At 35.6% G+C, this 23591-nt stretch overlaps 1 protein-coding gene across 1 annotated transcript in view; it reads left to right on the top strand.

Annotated features, from left to right (window-relative positions):
• GUCY1A2 (guanylate cyclase 1 soluble subunit alpha 2) overlaps positions 1-21843 on the top strand; it is a 262757-nt gene extending 240914 nt beyond the window's left edge. Inside the window, exon 8 of the mRNA XM_074357101.1 lies at positions 7910-21843. Within this exon, the coding sequence (XP_074213202.1) occupies positions 7910-8117 (208 nt within the window). The 3' untranslated portion in view covers positions 8118-21843. The remainder of the gene's footprint in view (positions 1-7909) is intronic.
• Positions 21844-23591: the final 1748 nt, after the last annotated feature.

Genomic DNA, 23591 nt, shown 5'->3' with positions numbered 1-23591 from the left:
ACTGTACATATTGGTTGGTCACTATTTAGGGCTGGAACTTACATCGATTAATTTCAGCAAGGTTAGTTCTAGAGAGTTACCCATGGCATCAACTCAGCTAAAAGCAAAAAAACAAACAAACAAAAAACACTTTATAGAAAGACATTTTCAGCAAGTCAAAATTTCTTCTTTTTTCCATCTCAGTCCTCTCCTGCCCCATAACTATTATGATCAAAACTAGGAATGAATTGGCTCAGCACTTAGCTGCTAGAAGGCATTTAGGAACTAAGTGTTGACTGGTTGACTGCTGAACTCACTGACCAGAAAACTGCATGAGGGTAAAGCCTTGTGAATTGCATGACTGAATGTCTTTACTAATTCTACAATCTTGAAAAGTATAAGAAATTTACATAGCAATCAGCCCTAAAGGACTCCATAATTAACAATCAAATCAAAGTACAGAATTGGAGGAAAGGGCATAGGGGGGTAAAAGGTCAAATTTTGACCTTGACCTTATACATGACCATGCTTATGCCAGCTGTACTTATGTATGACCGTTGAAGTATAAACTGGAGAAGACAATAAATTCTAGAATGGGATGTCTGAACTATCACTGTTACAATTCCATTACTCTTTTAAAACTCTGGGTCCTGTGTTACAAATGGAAATTACATTTAGGTTCTTTGTACCTCAGTATGATTAAGTTTCATGTCCTTTTCCAAGACAGAATATAGCGTAGCACAAAGCTTAGTGAAAACAGAGGGTCATTCAAACAAGAGCCAAGGGAATCAGAGACCAGCTTCATGACAAAGCAGTGAGGGAGCAGCTCCATGGACCTCCATGGATGTGCTTGAGGGCCATCCAATGATCCAAAGCAGCAGTGATTTTTAATCTTGAAAATCAGTTTGTTGGAAAAAACTCTGTTGAGAAGAGGAAGGGTGACAAGTGGGTAAACTAGGATTTGTGTGGCTTCCGAACACTTATTAAACATGTTGAAACTCCCAGGTTATACATTAACTAGTTGAGGGTTACACTTGGAGATTAATTTAGATTTATGTAGATTTTATAATCAGTCCTGAGTTGCTGAGAAATGGATTATTAGGCAGTGCTTTAGAGCCAGCACAGGGACTTGGACTTAAAGCATTTCCGAGGGGATCAGAAGTTCTGCGGTGATCAGTGTATAAGTTCCTAATCCCTTTGTACACATTTGATCATTAATTCAGCACCGTGACTCATCATCACCAGGCATGCTGTGTGAAATAGTTCCCCTGGCCTCCTGCACAGACCCGTCAGTAACTCATTCAGATTTTCCTATTGGAAATCATCTGAATATCGCATGTTAGTGTTCACATATACAAAAGCTGCTAAATCCTGGATGTTACAGGAGTTTGGATCAATTTATCCTAATGTGCTCTCATTTTTATAATTGAAATCTAAAACTGTATTAAATTTACTGATACCAAAACATTTACTTATAAAAGAATAAAACCCCATAAAAGCTGCTGTCTGTGTGATTTTTTTTTTAGTATATATTAGATGTATTTAAAGTGTCAAAAAATGGGTTCATTTTGAAAAGTTTCCTCCCAGCCAAAGTCCAGTGAATTATTTATGTCCTGGCTTCCAAAGCAGCTACTGCACCCTTCTTTCAGTCAGTTACATGCACATTCATAGATATAACCCCAATTTTATTTTTCACTGCCAGAAAAACCTCAATTATAGCAAAATATAAAGACCTTGGTAAGGTAGACAAACTGTAAAGATAGAGAAATTAGGGGGCTTACTATATAGTGAGAGAGGAATGTAGCTTATGTGGAATCCTGTGTGTTGATAATGGGCCTTTAAGCAAACTTAAAGTAGTGGAAATCAGTCCCACTGAGCAGAAAAAGAATTTTTTTTTTTAAAAAGAAGAGAGCTTTAGAGACCTCAGTGACAACATAAAGCATACTGATATTTGCATTATAGGAGTCCAAGTAGAGGAAGAGAGAGAAAGAGGGAGAGAATATATTTGGAGAACTAATGCCTGGAAACTTCCCTAACCTGGGAAAAGTGACATACATCCAGGTCCAGACAACACAGAAAGTCACAAACAAGATAAACCCAAAGAGGATCACACCAAGACACATTGTAATTAAAATGGCAAAAATTAAAGAAATGATACTAAATGCAGAAAGGGAAAACCAACATGTTAGGTACAAGGGAACGCCCGGAGGGCTACCAGCTGACTTTTCAGCAGAAACTCTTCAGGCCAGAGGAGTGTCATGATCTATTCAAAGTGATGAAAGGAAAAAACCTGCAACCAAGAACACGCTACACAGGTCTTGTTCAGATTTGTAGAAGAGACAAAATGGTTTACAGACAATAAAAAGCTGAGAGAGCTCAACACAACAAAAGCAATTTTACAAGAAATGCTCAAGGGCCTTGTCTAAACAGAAAAGAAGGGGTCAAAACTAGAAATACGAAAATTACGAAGAGAAAAATGTCATTGGAAAAGGGAAATTTATAGTAAATTAGTAAATCAATCACACATAAAGTAAGTAGGAAAGCTAAAATAAAAGCAGTAAAACCAACTATATGCCTACTAAGTAGTTAAAGGATACACAAGACAAAATGATGTAAAATATGATGCTCGAAATAGTGGGTGGGAGGAGAAAAATTCAGGGTTGTTAAGTGTGTTTGAACCTAAGAGATCAATGATCTAATATAATCATGTATATATAGCTTGCTATATATTAGCCTCATGGTAATCACAAACCAAAAATCTATACAGATGCACACCAAAAAAAGAGAAAAAATTCCAAACGTAACACTATAGTCATCAAAACACAAGGAAAGAGAGCAAAGAGGAAAAAAGGAACAAAAAGAACTACAAAAACAACCCCTAAATATTTAATGAAATAGCAATAAGTATATACTTATCAATAATTACTTTAAATGTAAATGCACTAAATGCTCCAATGGAAAGACATACAGTGGCTGAAAGTATAGACAATCACCATCCTTTTATTTGTGGCCTATAAGAGACTGTCAGATCTGAAGACACACAACAGACTGAAAGTGAGGGCATGGGAAAAAGTATTCCATGCAAATGGAAATGAAAAGAAAGCCAGGGTAGTGATACTTATATCAGACAAAACGATTTTAAATTTTAAAATTTATGTATTTTTATTAAAGTATAGTCAGTTACAATGTATCAATTTCTGGTGTACAGCATCATGTCCTAGTCATACATATATATAAATAAATACACACACATATATTTGTCTTCATATTCTTTTTCATTAAAGGTTATTTCAAGATATTGAATATAGTTCCCTGTGCTATACAGAAAAAATTTGTTTTTTATCTATTTTTATATATAGTGGTTAACATTTGAAAATCTAGACTCCCAAATTCCCACCTCCTTTCACTTGGTAATCATTAGATTGTTTACTATGTCTGCAAGTCTGTTTCTGTTTTGTGGATGAGTTCAATAGTGCTCTTTCTTTTTCTTTTTCTTTTCTCTTTTATTTTTAGATTCTGTTATATGAGTGATATCATATGGTATTTTTCTTTCTATTTCTGACTTACTTCACTTAGAATGACGATCTCTAGGTTCATCCATGTTGCTGCAAATGGCATTATTTTATTCTTTTTTACAGCTGAGTAGTATTCCATTGTATAAATATACCATAACTTCTTGATCCAGTGATCTGTCAATGGACATTTAGGTTGTTTCCATGTCCTGGCTATTGTATATGGTGTTGCTATGAACATTGGGGTGCATGTATCTTTTCAAATTAAAGTTGCCTCTGGATATATGCCCAGATGGAGAATTGCTGGATCACAGGGTAAGTCTATTTTTAGTTTTTTGAGGAATGTCCATACTGTTTTCCATAATGGCTGAATCAAGCTACATTCCCACCAACAGTTTAGGAGGGTTCCCTTTTCTCCATACCCTCTCCAGCATTTATTGTTTGCAGACTTTCTAATGATGGCCATTCTGAGGGGTGTGAGGTGATATCTCATTGTAGTTTTGATTTGCATTTCTCTGATAATTAGCAACATTGAACACTTTTTTCATGTGCCTATTGGCCATTTGTATTTCTTCATTGGAGAATTGCTTGTTTAGGTCTTCTGCCCATTTTTGGATTGGGTTGCTTGTTTCTTTGTTATTAAGTTGTATGAGCTGTTTACATGATAATAAACATAGGAAATACTAGAGATGCCACAAAAGAAAACTATTAGAACTTATCTATGAATCTGGTGATGTTGAAAGCCACAAAATTAATATACAGAATTCTGTTGAATTTCTATACCACTAACAAACTGTCAGAAAGAAAAATTAAATTTATTTTTACAATTGCATCAAAAAGAATAAAATACCTAAGAATAAATCTAACTAAGGAGCTAAAAGACTCATACTCAGAAAACTATAAGAAACTAATAAAAGAAACAAATGAAAAGATACACCATGTTCATGAGTTGGAAGAACTCATATTATTAAAATGACCATACTACACTAGACAATCTATAGATTCAGTGCAATTTCTGTCAAATCACCAATGTCATTTTTCACAGAACTAGAACAAGTAATTCTAAAGTTTGTATGGAAACACCAAAGACCCAGAGTAGCCAAAACAATCTTAAGGCGGTATCATACTCCCTGATTTCAAATTATACTATGAAGCAACAATAACCAAACAGTACAGTACTGGCACAAAAACAGACCAAAAGGTCAATAGAACAGAGTAAAAAGCCCAGAACTAAGCTGACACTCATATAGTCAATTAATCTGCAGCAAGGAGGCATGATCATGCAATGTGGGAACGACACCTTACATAAACGGTGTTGGGTAAACTGGACAGCTACATGCAGAAGAATCAAATTGGACTAATTTTTCACACCATAAAAAATAATTCAAAGTAGATTAAAGACTTAAGTATAAGACCTGAAATTGTAATAAATGTTTTAGGAGGAGACATAGCCAGTATGATCTTTGTCACCAGTCTTAGCTATGTATATATTTGATACGTCTCCTTAGGCAAGGGAAACAAAAGCAAACAAATAAACAAATGGGACTACATCAAGCTAAAAACTTTGCACAGCAAAGTAAACTATCAGGAAACTATCAACAAAATAAAGATATTGGGAATGGGAGAAGATATTTGCAAACTATTTATCCAACAATGGGTTAATATCCAAAATATACAAAGAGCACTTACAACTCAACATCAACAAAACAGACAGACAAATTTAAAATCTGGGAGAGGACCTAAACACACGTATTTTTTTAAAAAGATACACATGTGACCAACAGGCACAAGAAAAGATGCTCAACATCACTAATCATCAAGGAAATAAAAAGCAAAATCACAATGAGATATCACCTCACACCTGTCAAAATGGCTATCATCCAAATGACAACAAATAACAAGTGCTTGCAAGGATGTGGAGAAAATGGAACCTTCATTCATTGTTGGGGGGATGAAAATTGGTTCAGCCATTAGGGAAAACAGTATAGAAATTCCTCAAATATATTAAAAGTAGAACTGCCATATCACCCAGCAATTCCACTCCCAGATATTTATCTGAAGAAAACAAAATACTAATAAGAAAAGATATGTAACTTGAACTAGCAAAGCATAGAGAATTTTGATAAATTGAATTTCTGATTAGGTAGGAAAGCTTTGTTTCAAAGTTTTCTTTAAAAATGTATTAGCACCAAATTTCCCGGCTCAGTTAAGGACAGGGTGGTGACTATAACAGTGTTTTTATTTGATGAATAGGGATTTTAGCATGTGTCTGGCCACCATGCTAAACAATGATAAATACAGAATAAAGATGAAAAAAGTATTCGAGATTAAGCTAAGTATTTTCTAACTTTTAGAGGGATCACTGCTAATACGAGTTAAATTTTTTTGGCTTTTGTTTTGGAGGGTAGATGTGATTTGCTGGAAGAGAGAGGGATGTTTAAGGTTTACTATCAGAGTCACTCAGAAAAAAAGAGGTCCTGCTACATACAGACAGATCAAGAGGCTGCAGAGTTTATTGTTAATACTAATGATTAAAGGCATTGATCGGAAGAAAGACTTCATTTGTGTTTTTCTGCGTGCCTTTGAGCACATGGAAAGAACTCAAATTTAAGAAGTTACGTGACTGAGAAAAAAGAGCTCCGGATTGCGCTCTGGACTCTACCAGTTCTTAGCCGCAAGACCTAGAGGAGAAATCTGACCTCACTTCCCTTCACTTTTCTCACCTATAGAGTGAGGAGCTCTCCCACTACGTGACTCCTAAGATCTTCTTCAAGACAGTATTCTAAGATTCTCTTGCAAAATTTAATATGCTTTTATTGAGCATTTATGATGTGGAAAGCATCCTGTTATCTTATAGGGTACAGAAATGCTGAAATAGTACCTTCCCCCTCCCCCACCAAAATAAGAAAGACCTTTGAGAGGTCTTCAGGTCATCAGTGGTTTCCTTGAGAAGTGACCATCTCTCCGACGCAAGCACATTGAGCAACAGTAACATCCCTTTTCCTGGATGAATGGACAGGTGCCTGTGCAGGTCTCCAAACAGTGAACATTTCCCTCCCTACTATGAGACAAACTGCACGTTGCTGTGGACTCCTTTAAGCAGTTGGAAAGCAAAGAATTAATCTATATTTGATTAAAAATAACAGTATAATTGCTGATAATAATCATGATAATGAGAACAGCAACAAAAAACGAACCCACATGTGAGTGATTTCAATTCACTTAGGGATTTAAACTAAAAATCATCTCAGAAGTGAAGCATAACGTGTTTTGGATGTTCTTTAGAAAGAGTGATTAACTGTTAATCTAACCATCTAGACACAGATCTGGAAAGATGCATGTGGGAAGTAAAAAATAAATTATAAAATTTGAAAAAAAAAAGAAAAGATATATGCATAGAATGTTCATTGCAGCGTTATTATAATAGTCAAAATATGGCAGCAGCAAGAAGATATAGCATATGCACACAATGGAATAGTACTCATCCATAAAAAATTATGAAATCTTGCCATTGGGACAACATGGATGGACCTAGAGGGTATGATGGACAGAGAAAGGCAAATTCTTTGTGGTTTCATTTTTACATGGAATCTAAAAAACAAATGACTGAACATAACAAAAAGTAAGAGCATTATAGATGCTGCAAACAAACGGGTGGCTGCCAGGAAGGAGGGGGTTGGGCAGAGGAGAAAGAGGTGAGGGAGATTAAGAGGCACAAACTTAGTTACAGAATAAGAACGGTTGAATTAAATTGAATTGCTGGGCCACATTTTTCGGTGTAAGGATCTAACGGAACCTTTCGTGGAACTGGACGAGAATAAATCTGCAGTAGTAGTGCACTAAAGAGTCTTTAAGTGTGACTGGAAGGAAAGAGTCAAACTGTTTGACCAATAAATGCTTGTGAGTTTAGAAACTGTGTATTGCTAGAGATCAGTAACCAAACATCACAGATCCGTGGAATTATGAATGTCATTCCAAAAGCGAAATGCTTGATTTACGTGTATGACACACAGTATTTAAAGCTTATTGAGAGTCTGCAAAACATTACAGGAGTGCTCCAGAATCTAAGCAGATTTTAAAAACAGAAAGGATAAATCCTGCACGTGAGAATAAAAACTTGCAGGCAGTTTCTTTAGTCTTTTGTTTAGGGGGGAAAAAAATCAAATTTGAACAAATATTTTCAGTTAGTACCAGGGGCAACTTTGCTTTTTAAAATTATTATTGTAACATGAAGGTATTTTTTCCCTGAGAAATAATATTTCCTAGTATTTGGAATCTAATGAAAACCATATCCATACAAAGAAATAGGGCATTTAACATGAGCTCAGTCATTGCTAAGCCCCCTAGCTCTAAAATGTCTGTCCACTGTTTCTCATTTCTCCTGCCCATATGATTCACATTATATGTTTTCTTCTTAGATTATTAAAAAGAGAAGAAAGTTTTGCATTTATTCCTCGGTCCCGTGAGGAGCTTCCAGAGAACTTTCCAAAGGAAATCCCTGGGATCTGCTATTTCCTGGAGGTAAGAACTGGTCCTAAGCAGCTAAAGCCTTCTCTTTCTTCGTCGCGAATAAAAAAGGTTTCCTACAACATCGGTACCATGTTCCTCCGGGAGACGAGCCTCTGAGACCGGCGGCAGATCAAAGACTCCTCCAAAAAGCACAAGCCCAGCACATGAGTCACGACAGGAGAATTAACGAGACTGTTTCTTTCTCGCTGCTTTGTTGAGAGCACGCAGTGGAATTTCTGTTCTGTCAGGCAATAATCTTAGAAAATGGTGGGTGATGACTGTCAATTAAAAAACTGGAGGGCAGTGGGGAAATAAGACGTGTCGGTTCTCGTGAGTGTTTTTGATCATATACATACGTATATATTAATTACAAGTATGGGCCCCCTTTCAAAACTAACCAATAAATAGACTCCATGTTTTCTTGTTGGTCACACACACAGATATCTTTCTCTCTATATTTGTATCCTTCTGAGAGCAGTTTTCATGATGTAGTCCTACATTTAGCGAGTTGGTATGAGAGAGTATTTTCTAATTTTGTTTTTCGAGCAGACATTTCATACACATCTCACGGCAGTGTGGTCACCTTTCCAGCAAGAAAAGCTGTAACTCAGCAGAATATTTTAGGGATATTGCTATTTTTATACATATCTCTTCTTCTAGATAATTACATCTCACACAGCATTGTTAGATTTTCAGAATCTGCTACTGTATAGTTGATGTATTATGTGGCTCTAACCTATTAGTTGAATATAGTTTCACTTATTTAGAGAGATTAGTGCTTGGACTGAAAATACATATAACCTAGGACTTCAGATGCTGAGAAAGCATCGTATATCTGTTTAGTAGATGTATCTTTTAGATTTGATTAATGTAGCAGAGAATCCAGAGGAAATGGAATTTCCTAATAGCAAATGTGTGTATCTGTAACCGAGATCAAAGAAAGGTCTTTTTGCCATCTTCTAACAAGTATCCGTGAAAATAAAATGCTTTGCTACGTTTGAACCCTTTTCAACTTAACACTTCTAAATACAGGTAGTTTTTACAACGTACTAAACTGCATTCTAATAAACGACATCTTACTAAATGGCACATTAGTCCACCCCTCACCCCCACCTTCCTCAGTGGATGCCTCCTAGGGCCTGACTGCCACTCTTGGGGGCAAATTCCTAGATCCTGGCGTTAGTGAGAAAAAGGTGTAGGGTATTTTGCCAAGAATGTTGTTTCCTCTCACATAATAAAAACAAGGGGGAAAAACTGTATATTATGGCTTTGAGATTTAAAAAAAGTTCTGCAGTTTGTTTGGTGTGACTTCTAAATTCAGTGAATCACCTTCAACAACCCTGAATTATGTCTGACCTTCAGACCGAGTGGTCAGCATAGTCACAGACAGACATCCATCCCGTGTTCTGCTAAAAGGAAGACCTGTTCGCATTAATTAACAGTGCATGAAAATATTATTACAGACTCACTCTGAAATTAGGAACACAGTATATCCCGAGTTTTCCTATTTTGCGTCAAATATAAAACCTAAGTTTCTCTTGAGGTTTATGAGCTAGAATCATTTGTTTCCTTAAAACCTGGGCGTGGCCATTTTCCTGCTCCAGTAGGCATACTCCTTGGTAGCATCTATTTCCTTTTCTGCTTGGGGGTTTTGGCTGCATTATTTTTCGGTTATGATATAACTTGGCTAAGGAGCATACTAACTATTGTCCAATGTAGTGTGTGAAAATTAGTGTTTTTAAGTTCTCTTAAGTGTGTAGCTAGAAAATATTTTTAGATATGCAAATTATGTTATAAAAATGATCAGTTTTACAATTACTGAACTATGTTCTCTCTCTGGGGCTTAAGAAGACACTAGTGCAACATCTCATGTGGAGACGGGACCTAGACTCTGAGCTCTCTGAATCGTTGCCCGTCCCTCCCTTCCCTGGGTCCAAGTCTTTGTGTTTAACCACCTGTGGGCAAGAAGGCCAGGGTGTTTACCCAAGGCGAGGTAGGCTGAGGACAAGATGCTCTCATAGGAATAATTACTCACAAAAGAATTTCTTTAAGGGATTGAGAGATTAATTTACTTCCTTCACAGGGAATAAAGGGCAAGTTTACAGTCAGTATGGATAGAACAGGATGTGGGAGCAATTCAGTCTTCCTGCTGAGAATAGGAAATAGCCTCCCTATGCTGATGGCCTTCTTAGAGCGCGGGAGCATGAAGACAGAACCCAACTCACTGAAGTCATTTATGCTTATTCTGCATAGCACTGTAAAGCATATTATGATACAGTAAATCATGAATGTTTTGTTGGTCAACAATGTGTTTTGTAACCATAAGTCTGAAAGGGACTTCCAGGAATCAATCCAATCTATTACTCTGCTTTTTGTAAAGATTTGTCTAAGCAACTATTCTAAACATGGTTATTCTCTCTATACTAAAAAAAAATCTGTGGGAAGCATATTTTTAAAAGCATCCTTGAAGATCCACTTCATTTTCTAGTATGGTAGTAGGGCCTGGGATAAGCATTGTATATACATTCACTTTGTCAGAAGAATGACAAGCTCTTTCTTAGTTTATATGATTTTACTTAGAGAAGAGTAGCCATTTACATTGTCACAAATGTCTCCATGAAGAATATGCCAGAAATCTACAAAATATCATAGACAGGATGTAAACTGCATTTTTCAGACAATATAATCTAAATGTATCTTTGAAGCTATAGTCTGAGGCAATGGTCTGATCTATTACCATTTTTGCAAACCTGGTACTGTTGACTATTACAGCTACACTATTCCTGTATGTATTTGCAAGATATTGTATAAAATGTCAGTTCATTCTGGCTGCAGTCATAGAGTTTAGAAGCTGTGAAAAATATTGCACTTTTATTTGTCCAATAGAATACAGTACATATATCCCCCAATATGAACTGTGATTGTCATAATGTGCGGCAGTTTTCATTTGAATTTATCTGTACACTATTCTCACAAACGGGTACATACAGCATGCATTTCTATGTGGCAGATTAAAAGGAATTTAAATGGATATCCCTGTAGAAACTGAGCAGTGCTAAGTCGGGGAAATGGCTTTAACCTACTCTAAAAGGGATACTTTAAGACACAAGTTGGCACCTGGATCTCCTGTGTTTAAGTATTCCTTCAAGCAGCTGATTTCAAGAAGCTACCTTATGACTAGCCGTCAGTACCAAAGCTTCCTACTGGCATCAGTATCATTTTGATGGAGAGAATGTCATTGTTTACAAATAAATCTGTTATCTAACAAAATCAGAACCCCCCCGTGTACCCAAACCGTAGCGCACAGTATGTGCTTTGTGAACCTTAATAAATGCGTAACATTAGCCATAACAAAAAGAATAATACTGAATGCCTGAGGAACACATGTAATTGAGTCTCTTGGCTGCATAGTGTTGGCTGGAGAAGGGAAAGAAGAGACAGCTTTTGGGTAACAGTTTGGTCCAACTGTCTAAAATCTGCCTCAAAATATTAATCTCTCTTATATTTCATTATTTTTGGTTTCCCTTTTAATATTTGAATATGTGTGGAATCCAGTCAGCTACGTATGACCCATTGTGAGTCCGAGACAGGCACCAATGCCTGAGATATGGAGATTGGGCCTGTAGACTCATCACTTCAGATGTGAACTTTGTCATCTCAAAGTTCTTGTCCAGTGACAATAGTACCAGAAGCATGATATTTTGTTGTGGAAGTGCAAAACTGTGCGTCTCTCCGGGAAAAACAGCAAAACAGGACAACAGCTCAAAAAAAAAATCTCATTCCCAAGTGCAGGGAGACTTTCAATTTGGCAAATTCCTTCAAAGAGTTACAGCAATAAAGCAAAATTAAATTGAGAGATAGAAAAGGCAGAGTCACAGAGAATTTGGAAAATGCCAGGCTGTGTTTTCCTCCAGAATCATATTGCTACCAGTTGAAATGGTATATGTGAGGTTTTGAGGTATGAAAAGGGAGCTCAAGATTATGACCATCATTAAATGTATTTATTGAAGGCTCCTTGGGTTCCTTAGTTGCTGAGGGCAGGTTTGTGGATCATCAGAGCAGAGCGTAAAACTTCTGCATGTAGGTTTCTGTCCTGTCGTGCATTTTAAGCACAACTTAACCCACACCCAGACCCTCTCTTACTGGAAACCATCTCACCCTGTCAAGCTTGGCTCCATCGAGCATTCTCCTTTCTGTACCTCTGAGCCTAACATGACCATAGAAGGAGTTGCTGATGCCAATTTCAAGCAGACTGAAAGACCCACACAACTGCAGACCCAAGTGACAATCCACTTCCGAAATGAACTAACCATCCTCATTTGTGCTGGGGCACTGCTTACACCTGCAGCTTTTCCGCCTCCTCTCTTCAAGATACGATCTGACGCCAAGCACTTGGAGCAACTTCCCTAAATGTTCTTCAGAAGGCGTCACACATGGCTCTGAACGGGCTCTGGGTGGCACCAGATGACTTTCAGCCAACAATACCCAGAAACTCAAGTCCAAGAACCAAGCTCCATATTGTAGCCTGGGTATTTCTATTATTAGCTTATAGATCTTCAGCTATAAAAATTATGTCATTTTAGAGGATTCCACAAGTGTATCTTACTAGATACAGCCTAAAAAACACGATGCACAAGAGACTGAGTTATTAAAGTTTAACGTATTATGGTCCAAATGGTGATTCTTTATGGGTAGCTCTTGATATGAATACACATAATTTGCAACCAGCTGATGTAGCATACACATAAATTGTGTTAACATGATGGAATGGATTTTATTGTTAAATAGATAAATTGGCCCCAGCTGTGGACTCAACTTTAGGAGCCTCATGGTGGTGAATGAGGAAGACACTGATTTTATCCATAAATTAGCATAAATCTTGTCAAAGCATTTTAAGATAGTGTGCAAAATTCCTTCCTCACACTTGATTCAAACAATTGAAACCTAAATATTATTTTCTTGCCACATTTCTGTTTCCTTCCTTCCTTTGTTTCTTTTTTCCTTATTTCTTCCTTTCATAAAAAAGTCATTGACAGACATCACACAGAATCACAGTGTAATCACGTATATAATACGTAATCATGATTACATACGTTATGGAATAGTTTTAGTTTTATTAAGCAGTGAATGTTCTCTGTGTGTGTTGAATGTACATATTACATGATCAAAAGGGGTGACATTTTAGAAGGGCTTCAGATGTAAAGAAGTCAAGTTTGTGTCTTTAATTCTATTGTGTTGTGACCAGACCACAGCTTCAGTCAAGTGTCCCAGTGCCAATCCCATCCTTATTAAGAAACGATACTGTTCAAGGGTTCAACTCATCAGCTTGGCGGTGTCTGGCTGCCTGGATCAGAATTACCTAGGAAGTGTTTAGGGATACAAATTATTGGGCTTTACCTTCAGAGGCTGGGATTCACGAGGTCTCAGGTGGGAGCCTGGGAATCTATATTTTGAAAGTCACTCTAGGTAAATGCTGATATACAGCCAGATTTGGGAATCATTGGATAATGTTCAAATAATCCCAGCTAGTGGGAATAAACATAAGTTGACTGAGACAGAAATATATTGCTTCGTTGGTAGTTATTTTGGAAAGCTAAATACTCCAAGCCTTGTAGCATTATTTTGATCACAAATTTGAATTTTAGCTTTGGTTTCAAATTTGTGGTCTGTATTTTGAGCATAAGTCTTCAAACTCGTTAGAGACAAAAGTCAACACTGATAAGCATGAGGGATGAATATTGCTCACTATAGGGCTGTTAGGCATACTAGCTACAGTGTAATTTTCTCAGTTACTGCCAGAGCTGGGCAGTACTGGTCCTCACCACCGAGACAGAAACTATGAACTTTTGGACAGAGAAGCAAATGTCAAAGTGACAGCATTATTTCTGAATGCTTTGGGTTTTACTTTATAAAAAATCACCAACTTGATAGTCTCACTGGGTACTTCTCACATCGAATTGTACATTCATCTAGAAATGATTTCCTAGCAATATCTTATAACAACTTTTTAAGCAATAATCTAAGCCATGTCACTTGATGATGCCATACGAAACTTGCACTTCTGTGCACTTCATAGAACCCTTAGGGAACTAGAGACATGTTCTGTATAAGCAATAATATAGCTGGTGTGGACTTTTAAAGTATATTCACCATTCTGCTACAGCAAACTAAGCAGCAAATGATGACTTAGATAAAAATTATCTAAGTAACATACTTAATCTCTCTTTCAAGTTATTCATTTGCACCCATGCTATAATTAACATACTCTGAACAGATTGTTTCTGTTGTATAATTAATAATACCTATCATGATATGATTTCCATTCCTCTCAAAAGATTTGTATGTGTATGTAATATTGCCCTGATTTTCAGATCTTTGTAGAATATAGTAAATAAGAGTGTTTAAGGATGGATAAATGAGTAAAAGTATAGTATAGGTCGGATGTGTTGATTGGGAATGTAGGCTTTGCAAAAATATAGATGCAATTTAGGAAAAGTTAAATAATTCAACTTTTGATAAGGTCTGAGGAGATGAAAGATTAAAGATAAAAAAGAGCTATCTATTATCACTGTTTTTCTGTGATGACAGATGTTTAGTATGTACAATAATATTTTGGCTTTCAGAATGTGATTGGTTGAAATTCATGTGTAGTATAATTAATAAAGATCTGAAAATGATTATGCAGTCATATTTAAAATAACCTGTCCTCAGCTATTTTGATGATTGCATTGAAGCTTGCAGGTTTCAAAATGAGTAATTTGGATTTTTAGTTTTCTGAAAACATAATTTTAATCAAATGTGACACAGTCAATAATAATCAGTCCTTTAAAATAATTTAGTTACTCCTCCACCTAGAATTATGTATTAGAATTACAGTTAAAAGTTACTGATAAATTTATGATACACTGAGGAACTTCTAATCACCCAATTATTATTTAGCAAAATCATATATAGCTAAGGATCCATTCCTAAGCCCTTAAATAAGATTACAGCTCCTATTACTGCCTCGCTCGATAAACTCCCTCCTAATCATGAATCTGAATGCAGTTGAAGTTGTGAGTGGGTTTGCTAGCACTTTACCTCCTATTACCAATAGCAAACCTTAAGTTAGCATCCTCCTGCTCCCAATTTATACAATTCCCTTATGAGTCACTGAGAATGTTTTTTCCCCCACAAGAAGGCATTTGACAATCATCTTTTTGTATATCATTGGATGTTCAACCCTTAATAAACATGATTTTGATAATAAATGATAAAAATAATTAATTTGAATCCATTAAATTACAGTGAATTTATTTTCTCCATTAGTTCATCTAGTCATTGATCAGACCATTCTTAATATTAGAAAGTAATACTGTTTATTATTCGAAAGCAGAAGAGACAAGAAAAACTAAATGGAGAGCCTAAGTAATGGCTGGTTTCTAGTTCTTCTGAGACATATTTTTAAAAATAAAGGAATCAGTTTATATTTAATCTTCCTCTGTGGCCTTTTTACTAGTTGGAGATGAAGAAGAGATTCTACTAAATGTATTTTTACTGTGGGCTATTAAGTGTAATTAAATGTAAGTAGAACAGTAAGTAATGTATTAACTGGAGTAAAATCAGAAATGTGCAAAATTTCTTCTTCTCACCACCTCCCTTTTTAAAGAGCGTCCTTCCCATTCTGCTGCCTGGCAGTTACACATCAGACTCAGGGCACGGGGGACAGATGCAGGGGGTGGGACGGACAGCGGCTTTAGATGAGATTGAGCAAAGAGATTTGATTTTTTTTCTTCATCAAGGTTTACATACTCCTAAAGGGGAGGCAGTCTTCATAATACACACGTGTGGTTTAGTGGAAGACAAATGATTTATTTGGTCATTCGTATTTGAAAAAGAAAAGAGAAAAAAAATCCCTCACAAGCTATTTTCAGTTTTCTTGGGAAGCAGCGGGCAGCCTCTCAGCAGGGGCACACATCAGTGACACTGGGATTAGAAACCCACAGAGCTATATATAGAAACTCTCTGAAGGTGGCAGATAAAAGTAGTCTTGGTTACAGTGATGAAAGTAAATGCAAGTGTTAGAACATCTGGACTGAAGGAACAAAGAAAGCCAAATACCAGCTCTGCCATATGTCACAGAAAAGCCTGCTAAAATTAGCACACACCAACAGACCATGGGTGTTCAAGTGATATTAAAACAAAACATTTTTTTCCTTTTATAACATGCCTGGCTGAGCTAACATTCAATGAGAAGAATACAGTTTGATTTTACATATTCTTTTTTGTTCTGACATTATAAAATCATCTTTCCTGAGTTGGGAAATTAATCACAAAGAATGAAAAAATGCCCTGTGTCCTAAAATCTGTAAACTCATTCCTTGGACTACACTGTATTCCATATTCTTCACATTGCTCTCAAATTGCTGGCAAAACAAGTGCTCAACTTTAGAGCAGACAAAAGCCCTATGACCCCAGGCCAAGCTCAGGGGTGCTCCAGACAGTTGGAGATGGGGAGGCATCCCACAGCATCTGATGGGAGGGTTGGTGAAGATACACTCCGTCTTTTAAAATTCAGTGGTTAAGTAGTCTCTAATCATCACTCAAAGATGTTTCATGTACATGTAGCTAGTTAATTCAAACAAAGTTTGTTTAGAACAGAAATTTTAAAAGAAGGCAACAAACCTGAACAATTTTTTAAGAAATTTTTTTTTAATGGAAGTTTAGTCAGTTTACAATTTTGTGTCAATTTCTGGTGTATAACATAATATTTTAGTCATATACAATCATACGTATATTCCTTTCCATATTCTTTTTCATTATAGTTACTAGAGGATATTGAATATATTTCCCTGTGCTGTACAGTATAAACTTGCTGTTTATTTTATATATAATAGTTAGTATCTGCAAATCTCAAACTCTCAATTTATCCCTTTCCACCCCCTTTGCTCCCTGGTAATCACAAGTTTCTTTCCTATGTCTGTGACTCTGTTTCTGTTTTGTAAGTAAGTTCATTTGTTTCTTCTTCTTTTTTTTTTTTAAGATGCCACGTATAAGTGATATCATATGGTATTTTCTGTCTTTATGGCTTATTTCATTCAGTATGCAATTTTTAATCGGAATTATCAGTTAGAAAAATAATTTAGGACAAAGATTTGCTGTCTTGAAAGTCAATTTACTTATATTCAAAGTTCAGATTGCTGAAGACTTGAAAATTTTCTAAATGTATCAAGTTCTTCAGCACTGAGAAGGGAGAATAATTTTGTTACTGGATTCCTAAAGGTTTTATCTTCTGAAGACAGCAAAGAATTATGAATTACATTTCAATTATTTTTCTCTATGTTTCTCCTTTGTTGCAGAAAAGAAAGATATAGAAGATGTCATAAATAAGAGAAAGTTATGAATTTTAGGCTTTACGCCATGGTTTATGAAATTGGCAGCATTTTTTATTTAAAATAATAAACTTTTTTAATAATATAAGGGTTAAGGATAACATTCAAATATCTTGTATTCATACTTGTCTAGATTAGGATATAGAGCAAATATCTCAAACTTACCAAAATAAAATCTAAGTGAAAGCCAATTTATGTTCAAATTCTTTGAAAAATGAATATAAATTTCTGACTACCAAGATATTATGTATTTCCATAATGACACCTCAATTCCTGGGACAATTCTACTTTTGTTGACTCCCAAGAAACATTCCTTTATGGTCAGTATCACTAACTTTCAAGGCTGGCAGGAGAGTACGGCTCTCTTCTGAGACTGGGATGATCTGTATAAATACATTTGTGTATAACCTCTTAGAAGTACTCCCCCTTTTTTAAAGCTTTTTTTTAAAGTTCGTATCTCCATAGTTAAAGTGAAACAAACTTCGTGATAGAGTGGCCAGGTAGTTTATCAACAACATGAAACTTCCCCTCCAAATTTTACTTGTGTAAATTACCAGGTTAAAATCCAAGCCTAACCTTGGCTTGGAGTCTCAGATAAATTGTTTTTATATTATTTGACTAGAAAATATTATTAAGAAGAAGAAATTCTTACGTTAGATCTCATTCTAGCCAAGAAGGTCTCAATAAACTAGACAACTGTATAATTATCTATAATAATTCAGGGAATTTAAAAAAATTCTTTAGTTTTGCTCTTGCTGTGCAAATATAATTATTAATGAATGGCAGCCAAAATTATTATTCTTATCTTTAAAATTTGCTTCAAGTGTGTCACAAGGCACTTTTAATCCTTAAAAATACCTTTTTTCTATGTAAAAAAAATTTCTCCTACAAGATGCAAATGAATACCTGACCAGAGGAAGTATCTCATTTTATAAACATATGTGGACTACTTCAGCTAGATTCAGCTGAACTGCAACAAAGAAAAAGTATTCATATGTAACATGATATCATAAAATTCAATGTCAAAACTTTGATAAAGCAAACAAGAAGCTTAAGAAATATGCTAATCAGAATAAAAAAATTTAAAGGGACAAAAAGAACTTCTTGCATTACATACATCCATCAGTGCAGATTTTCCTTTCTGTTGGGAAAATTTGGTACTATGTCTTGAATCAATATTTGCTTTATGATCTGATTAAATATGAGCATAGTCTTTATGCTGATGAGAAACCATGCAAGAGTCTAAATATCAAGTGTGGCTGTAATCTGAATATCAACAGAGTTTGATGTTATTTCTGAATAAGATTATTGATGAATGTAAAATGGATGGGCTACCTGTATGGGTATTATGTGCAGTGAACTAATTAGGCCCTTAGGTTTGTCAGCATCCTCAGCTTTTTTCTATCTCTCCATTTCTCCTTCCCTCTCTTCTTTCAGATATAGATCATTTGGGGATAGGACTGCCAGACAATCGATACTTTGGCTTCTATAAAGGTTTCATCAGTTAAGAGAAACATTAGTCTGAAAAAAATATGTTGTTATTTTTTACTGAATTTAAACATGTTTTCAAGAAGTATCAAGGTCAACTTTTTTGGACAATCTCCTAATTTTTGCCCCTACAAACATCTTAATTTGCAAAAAGAAATCTTATTTTCAAATAGTAAAGTTTTCCTTAGGTACTACACTGCTAAAGATTAAAATAGAAAATAAACTATTTGTAGGAAAACTGTTTTCTAGAAACTACTTACTAATAAGGCAAATACACTAAATGCTACCTGATTTTACTGGCTCTTTATCTAGATATTACCAATGCACTGTCTTGCTTCCTGTATATCCTTCTGTAACTCAGTTTGTCATAGCGTGGTGATTTGGGTTCTTTTTCAGGGTTTGAGAATATTTACTATCAATTTTATGGCTACTGTATTGAAAAAGCAATATATAATGTATTCCATATTTCTTACCTCTATGCCTTTAGATTTTAACATATATTCAGATAGCTGTTTATAACCACAGTTTTGATTTACTCACCAGAATTAGCAAATTACCACATTCTTAAGTACAAAAACACAGGCTGTATCATTTTATGATAGCTGTACTGAGGAATCAATCATTTACAAATCTCAATTCAAAACCATTTTTTTTTTCAGGGAAAATTTAATCATTTCTGGCAGAGTATTTGATTTATTAAGGAAAAGAAGTGAAATATATTATTTAAACGAGTAATAGGAAGATGAAAGAATATGTTCTTCCTTTACCCCTAACATTACAATAATTTAAACAAGTCTTAAATAAGATTTAAAGAATCTTTATCTCTAAAACTGAAAATTGTATTCTTTTCATGTTTTTATGTTAGTGTATTAATGCTACATTAAAACTATTTAACAAGTTGTCATGATGTAACTTTGTGCTCATTAACAGAAAATTATGTAGAAATAATACAGCTTTTTTTCTCTCTGGAAAGATGATTTGCTTCAGTAAGTTGAGTACCTTTGAATTTTGGTTCTCATTTCTCATTTGGACATCTTTGTTATACCCCTCAGGGGTCTTCTACTGAGATTAGGTAGTCAGTCAAAGGGAGGGATATGGAAAATCCAGAAAATTAAAATTTCAAAAGAGAAGAATTTCTATGCTAATCAATCTTTATTTATTCCACACTGACATTTACTTTGACATTGTTGGGGGAAAAAGGCAACTCCCATATTAACTGACATCTATGAAAACATAAATTACTTTCTTCCTGTGATTTTCAGTGTTCAGTAAGCCTTTGTTTTGAAATGATAGACCATCTGAATACTCGTTCAAATGAAGAAATATGACCTTCAATACCTTTACTATTTTTATTTGTTGAGAAAAATAATAAAGAATTTAAAAATAGAAGAAAGATAGTTGAGGAAAACAGAAGAAATTAAGGAGAAATTTGAGCAACTGTGAACCAGAGTCCCATTTTCTCCCTCTGTTTTGTGGCTTCTTACTAAATTGATATCTAAGGCCCAGACTGGCAAAAATAACAGACTACTAATCATTGTCTCCTTTAAGAATTTGGAGGGAAGCAAAATTACTCCAACTATGTGAAAATTGGTTCCTATAATAATGGCAGTTTATGGCTAGTAGGGAAGTCACGTTAGGTTCAAATAGAAAGATGGTCCTTGGAAAGAAGACTTTCTGATTTAGGGTTGGACTAACAGCTTTAAACAAACAAACAAATAAACAAATAAAACTTCCTGAAAATTTTGCCTTGGAAAAACTATAAAATTTTATAACACCTGCCTGTAACTACATTATAACTTTGATAATCAAGTGACAAAGTTGTCTCATTATGCTTTTAAAATGTACCAATTAAGTGCATTCCGGAAGTAATACATATCACTCTTCATTTCAAAATCAACCTACCTGAATTCTGACTTTTCAACTGTGACTAGCCATTTTCCAAAACCAGAGGTCCTCATTTCCCTAACAGTACTTTAGATAAAAACAAAAACCGACAAAACCTTGCCTGCTTATTTCAATGCACAAGATAAACAGCCAATGCATTTTCATCAAACACTCTCACAGTATGTAGTAATAAACAGGTTTCCCAACCCACTTAATAAAAACACATGGTTACAATGTGCTAGGCCTTCATTCACTTCCTCTGCATGGGATAGGTTTTACTTGACCAGATGCCTGGATTATTTTAATGTTTTAGGTCTAATTCATTTTCTGTAATTTCATGGGTCCAAATTTTTGATTTGGCTTGCAGTGTATATAATATTGTGCACCTGCTACTTTGTGCTCAGATTATACTTTGTGAATCATTAGTTTTCCAAATCCAGCTATCACAAAGTTAAATTACAACGTCAACAATTAATACCAGGATATATACTAATATATCTGTAGGGCATGGTTAAATTGCATATATTTTGATATGTCAAGCTGTTTTTCATTTTTTAAAGATGAATGCATCTCTTAAACCTGTACCATTAATTTTAAAAGTTTAATTGGGTGTTTCATATTATATTCTAAGATTTGTTTTCTTTACCCTGTAGTTAGAAACTTTTTTCTGAAAAAGATAAAATATGACTCATTTCACTAGAATTTTAAGAATACTAGTATGTGTAAAAGTATGTAAGCATTTATAGGATTATAAACATCCACTGTATGTTCTTTGCTTTTCATGTAACACCACTTTTTGCTCATTTGATTGTGCTTATTGTAATGATTCTAAATCATGCATGATATAAATAGCATGTTTCATTATGCAAAGTGTCTTTGTATTTACAGACTGCAGAACATGGTAAATTTGTATATGAAAAATGAGTGATAAACACTTGGGATTCTTATAAAACAAAGTGGAAATAACAGTTGTGTGTTATATTTATATAATTCATTACAAAACTATCTGTTTAAGCCACACATTTATTTACCTTATAAGGCAAACTGTCACTTATAAAATATTTAAATCAATAAATGATACCAAAAAGGACAAATCTATAGATTCCTTTTAGTGTATTTTTTCACACCATGAATGACCGTGGCTTAGAGTATGAATGAATCTTAAATGAAAGAATGCGGAACCAGTAAATGAATGAATGGAGTGCTCACAGTGCATTATTATTATGGCTGAAGATGATGCTACTAACACACCACCAGGCCTGGCCAATTTTGAATTATTTTTATAGCTGGAAATCTCTCCTTAATTTGCTTACAAAACCAAACAGTACGAATCACAATTTCTGTAGTTGTATGTGCTCTGAATATATGTCACACAGAAAAGGCGTGATTTGCCTGTCTTATGGCCAGACAGCTTCTCCCCTGAAAGGATAGACAGAGAAGATGGATCATTTTACTGTTACTATTAAATGTCAATTGAATACCCACTGGGTACCTGTCAGCGCCCCATCCACCAGTTAGATTAGATTCAGCACATACCTGTAAGGAGACCAACCTGGTCCAGGGTTCCTATATGTCAGCAGTGTAGACATACAGCACTAAGCCGTCCTTTTTAGTTTCTTGGTCCTCTTCTCTATAACCACTTGATCTCAGCCAGATCTATTTCTAGCTATTTCTAGAAGTTTCCAAGGGAGTTTCCACTCTATGTTCGCAAACAGTGTTCTCATCATGTGCCCTTGTCTTCTTTTTTGGGGCAGGGGGAGGGAGTAAGGAAATTAGATTTATTTATTTTCTAATGGAGGTACTGGGCATTGAACCTAGGACCTCATGCATGCTAAACATACGTTCTGCCACTGAACTATACCCTTCCCCTTTGTCTTCCTATTGATGCCACTCCTGAGGCAAAAGAGAGGAAATGTGTGTATACACACACACACACACACACACACACACACACACACACACACACTCTCTCTCTCTCTCTCTCTCTCACATGCTCAGAGGCAAGATAACTGCATAATTGCAATTAAATCTCTCATTCAGAAAATAGAAAAAAGAGAAGGCTCACAGCATGGTGGCAGGTACTATGAAGTCCTTGCTCTGGCTACGTCTGAAGCGAGCATTGGGAACGCTACCCTCCTTGGGAGTTTCACAGCTTCACAGCCCAGTCCCTGCTCTACATGTTTATAGGTTGAAGTGTTACTGCCAGGAGGGGAAAGAGAGACCTCAGTTCTCTGTCTTACCCGAGAAAAAGAATTTAAATGGGAAACTGAAAGCATGATATAAATAGAAAATTTTATTCGTAGAGCAAAAGTTAGTAAAATTTAATACACCTCCGAGAACTGAGGGCAGGAAACCCAAGAGAGGGGAAAATGGCAGGGCTTCTTTGCTTCTCCTGTCTCACATCCTGGCTTAGGGGTGTTCTCGTGGTTGATTGACAGCTTACATTCCTTGAGGCATGCCGTCTCTTCTGCACATGCTCTTATCCATGATGCACACAGAAAAACCTATGGGAGGGAGGCCAAACCGCAGTGCTAATTACATTGTAATGAGCACTGGGGCACCTTAAGCCAGGTCCTTCTCTTTACTGCACAGCCGCAGCATTTAATTCTAACTGGCCCTTTTGTCGGCACTCATTTTGAGAAAGTAAAACTCTTTGAAGCCCCTTATCCTGAGTGTAGGTGTACTTTTACCTTCTGGATTGTTCCCTCCCCCTTCCTCTCCCTTTGCCCGGTGCTCATTTCTGACTGCCTAACATTAGCATTGATTTAGACTCACAGGCTTTTTCAGGATAGACACATATTTGTCTTTGCTGTTGGGCAGAATCATTCCCTTAAAAACTTAGAAAGTT

This window comes from Camelus bactrianus, chromosome 33 (assembly GCF_048773025.1).
Source record: "Camelus bactrianus isolate YW-2024 breed Bactrian camel chromosome 33, ASM4877302v1, whole genome shotgun sequence".
In the NCBI taxonomy this organism is placed as follows: domain Eukaryota; kingdom Metazoa; phylum Chordata; class Mammalia; order Artiodactyla; family Camelidae; genus Camelus; species Camelus bactrianus.
This window is presented reverse-complemented; position numbering and strand designations above follow the sequence as displayed.